Source organism: Nanorana parkeri, unplaced genomic scaffold (assembly GCF_000935625.1).
Source record: "Nanorana parkeri isolate BGI_ZX_2015 unplaced genomic scaffold, ASM93562v1 scaffold32, whole genome shotgun sequence".
Classification (NCBI taxonomy): Eukaryota; Metazoa; Chordata; class Amphibia; order Anura; family Dicroglossidae; genus Nanorana; species Nanorana parkeri.
Genome location: NW_017306300.1, coordinates 1951695 through 1956155, shown reverse-complemented (window position 1 = coordinate 1956155; position 4461 = coordinate 1951695). Strand labels below are relative to the sequence as shown.

The window sequence follows — 4461 nt, the reverse complement described above, 5'->3', positions numbered from 1 at the left end:
AACCACTTGCGAGGCAAGGGGGTCTTTCCCCCCCCCCCCCCCCCTCTACCAAGCAAATCCATTAACAGACCACCATGCATAATCTAAGACTCAAGCAGCCAAAAGTTACCTTTTACCAACCACTAGCCATGCACCAAGTGGGTAACATTACCCTGTAAAGATTGACTGTGGGGAGGAGGAAAGTAGAAGAAAATGCAGAGGTGAGCCCATCTTCCAGTCCTGAGGTAACTGCTGACTCTGCACAGTGACTATAGAGGTGAAACGTCATTGGCTAGCTGGTTTCCTGATGGTACATCTGTCACAAAGCCTATGCTCAGTTAAATCTTCCCACCAACAGTACGGCTGTAACCTTAACTGCTTAACGGGAGCCTTTTAGATGCGGATGGGAGTTTTAAAACATCCACTACTGGCTTCTGAGCCGCTGATGACAGCTATGAATTTAACGAGGACAGTCTGGGCAACAGTTCTGGTATCAGCGACCATGAGCTTATAGCAGAACTGTAAATGCCAGTGCTGTAAGGCATACTGACCTGGACAGCTGGGAACAGTTTTGTTCTGCCTTTATGGTGGTGGCAGCAAAAGGGTTAAAGATTTTGCTTGTTGAGCAAGCAAGGGATCCAAGGATTTTTATGTTGGAGTTCTAAAATTTGAATTTGGGCTCGCAAGTAATCTCTAATACGCTGCTACTGTTTCTTCTTGTGAGACCCCAGTTTGATAAGAAAGCCTCGAACAAATGCCTTGTGTGCGTTCCAAAGTGTTATGGAGCTGGTGACAGAAGGGGAAGTAGTGTGAAAGAAGTGTCGCGATTCAGACTGGAGATACTCTTTATGGGCAGGGTTAGATAGGATACTAGCATTCATTCTCCACATAGTGGGAGGCCTGTGAAGAGGGTCTGGAGATAGGGGCATGATCCGACCAAGTTATTTGTCAAATATCAATCTTGGACACTTGGAGAGTAAATTTATCGGTCATGCAAAAGTATAATTTTGCCACTTTATAGATCATTGGTTTGACCTCATCTGGAGTACACGGTCCAGTTCTAGTCACCTGTACTAAGAAAAGATGTCCTTGAGTTGGAAAAAGTCCAGCGGAGGGCAACCAAACTAATTAGGGGTATGGAGGATCAGAGCTACATGACAAGGCTACTAAATTTAAACATGGTTCACATTGGAGGTGAGGAGATTAAGGGGGGATATGATCTCCATGTACAAAATGTTCAATGGTGGTAGCAACATTAGCGATAAACTGTTTAAAATTAACTCCATTACAAAAACTAGAGGCCACCACCTAAAATTGGTGGAAAAAAAAATTCCAGCACAAGGGGCGAAGGGGGTTCTTCACAGTAAGATCAGTTAGGGTCTGGAACTCACTGCCACAGGCGGTGATTTCAGCAAATAATGTGGAATTGTTAAACTTTTAGACGATTTAAGGGACTGCAATATACAGGGGTACAGGTACTCCTAGAATGAGATCCTAATAGGTTGGACTTGATGGACTAATGTCTTTATTCAACCTCAAATACTATGTAACTATGAATAAAACCAGTATGAAGTACGAATTCTGAGTTTGAGGAAAGTGTAATCCCGTTCCATGTAAACACCTCCATATATCATACAAATACTGAGTATGTAGGAAAGTGGACAGGGATTGATCAGGGTGTCTTTTGGGCATGGATGAGTCAACATCAGGTTCTACAACAGTATTAAAGTCCGCCACAGAGGATAAGATGACCTTTACGTATGGGGGACAGGTTGGCCAGTATGGAAGAAACATTTTTCCTGTGGTGTGTATGTGGAGCGTATAAGTTAACTAAAGTCACTAGGGTAATTTTTAAGGAGGCTACTAAGATAACATATCTACCATTAGGGTCGGTATAAAGGACATGTTGAAAGGCTACAGAGTTTTTAATAGCAATCATAACTCCCTAACTTTTTTTTAATCTGAATTGGCAAAAAAGTAATGGAGGAAGCCCTTCAGCTTGCAAGTTGGGTGTTTATCTTTCTGAAAGTGTGTCTCTTGAACACAAAGTACATCACATTTCAGAGAGTTGCTTGCTTTCCAGAGCATAGATCGTTTACACAAATGATTGAGCCCCTTTTAAAAGGAGAACTATGGGGTTAAGGCTTTTCCCCATAGTTCTCCTTAGGGTAACGGGAGGACACAAACTAGCGTCCTCCTGTCACCCTAAGCTCAGTATACCGCGAGCTACAGCTCGTGGTATATTGAGATGCTGAAGCGGATCCCGACAATTATGTTTGGACCCGCCCAGCTGCGTGAGTAACAGCTGGCTCTGCCTATCTAGAGGCAGAGCCAGCTGTACCCGCCCCCTTCCCCGTCTGTTCCGCCAGTCAGCGCTGGCGGATCGGAGCGGGGAATCCTGTCACGGCAGAGGGCTGTGACAGGATCGAGAGGTGAGCGAACGCCGGTATATGTTCGCTCACCTCCCGATCTACTGAGCCGACCTGTGACAGTCTCATTGTCACAGGTCGGCTAGAACTATGAGGTGAGAGAAAAACACTCACCTCATAGTTCTCCTTTAACATTAAGAGAGCTGATTTTAATGGACATGATGAGGAAAAGGGGTGTTAAAAGGTGTCACTGTGAAATGAAAATAGAGGAAAGGACCAGGGGGAATAAAAGCAGAGCAGAAGGAGGGAAGTAAGAACAAATGAGACATGCATAATCACTCAATGCAGGTGAGAAATATCAGCAATAAATGAGAGAACATATCAATGTAATCGTACTTGTAGATAGACAAGTTATATAAACAAACCAAAAGTATGGCAACAACATTATAGTGTAATAGAACAATAAACCTGTGTGCTTAGCACACTATTAAGCGGGGTGTATGGGTTATGTTCCAGAAGAAAAAAAACAATTGAAATCTAAGCACTGTAAACAGTAGTATGTATAGTCCTGAGAAGTGTAATACGACACCATCCAGTGGTACATATGTAAAATTGCAGGACTCCAGAAATAGGATGAAAAGAGATTGGAGGGGCGATCAGCAAGTAGACCAATCAACTGGCACCCTTGTTGGTGTGGTGCGTTCAGCCTGTATAGGAGGTAACATGATGGAGATTCACCATGATTGGAGTTGCTTCATGCCATCTGCAGGTGACAGGATAGGGATTACAGCATGTTGGTAGGAAGCTAGCAACTTAGTGGGAAATCCCCATTTATACAGGATTTTGTTATCTCGCAATGCTTTTGGTTATAACTGCAAACTTCTTCCTTCTTTTTGCTGTAGCTGCTAAAATGTCTGAATATGGAGATATGTCTATAAGGAGCAGGAAGCAGTGGAGATAGGGTTGCCACCTTTTCTTCAAGCGAAACCCGAACACACTCTAGCGACGTGCTGACTTTTTTTGGGAGATTGAGTCGTGGCTTATGCATATGTAAATATGTAGATATCACAATTGAGACTATTTTCAGTGGGGGGCCAGTAGCCCCTATCTTAATTTTGGTTTCCCCTGTCTGCCTGACATCTTGTGTCCGGGTTTCTGCTGCCATGAACCCCGGACACAGCATTCAAATCCTGGACTGTCCGGGTGAATCCTGGACAGGTGGCAACCCTAAGTGGAGACTTCTTCCATCTTTCATGGCATGGCTTCCAATGGCAATGAATGACCAGCTGTTGTGTGAGGGGAGGGAACAGGCTGTTTCTTTTTACTTACAGGTGCCTTGGTAGATGGAGACTGCAGAGGAAAGCTGGCAGGTCGTTTGCTGGTATCTTTTGAAGATGAGACAGGGTCAGCAGAGCCGTCCTCTATGTCTGATTCATGGCTGGAGGAGAGTGACTGTGTGCCTGGAGATGCTGGCATGTGTGAGGGGCCGTTTTGGCGGCGGGAAGCGATGGGAGAAAGCTCAGAGCGGTGTCAGACGAGGAGGCGGTGCGATGTAAGGCATGAAGCGTGCGGCGTGTGTGGAGCCGGGAACAGGGTAACTAATCGAAAGCCAACTAATCAGTGATGGGAAACATTGACAACGTTTACCATCATCAATTTTAATTGACTTAGTCGATGAGGTGGCATGTTCATTCCCAGGTTTAAGTCTTTAAACCCTGTGGCATGATCGCCAGGTTGAAAGGCTTTCATAACAACAACATTGATTGAGACAGTCTTATGAAGTAAGCTCTGAATCTGAGGTTGGTCTCAGAAAGCATACCTTGAGTCTGTGGTAGCAGGTCTATGGCTTCTTCACGAAGAGGAGAATCATCTTGCACAATGACTGGTGTTGAAGACTCTGATGAGTTTCCAGAGAGGTTCACTGCTTGTGAAGTTACTGGAGTGATGCTTGAGGAATCAGGTGCGTTGTCCCAGGTGTTTGCATCAGTGGATTCCTACTCGTCCGAGCTGTTGAAGGAAATCTGGTCCGTATTCTTACCAGAACTATTGCAGGGTGGTGTTGTGATGTTGCCTTGGTTTACCTGTACAATGATCTTATTGGAGCACACATTAC

The 4461-nt window shown here is 44.7% G+C and overlaps 1 protein-coding gene across 1 annotated transcript in view; it reads left to right on the top strand.

The window, feature by feature from the left end:
- LOC108796902 (avidin-like) overlaps positions 1-4099 on the top strand; it is an 11671-nt gene extending 7572 nt beyond the window's left edge. Inside the window, exon 5 of the mRNA XM_018568463.1 lies at positions 4082-4099. Coding sequence (XP_018423965.1) covers positions 4082-4099 — 18 coding nt within the window. The remainder of the gene's footprint in view (positions 1-4081) is intronic.
- Positions 4100-4461: the final 362 nt, after the last annotated feature.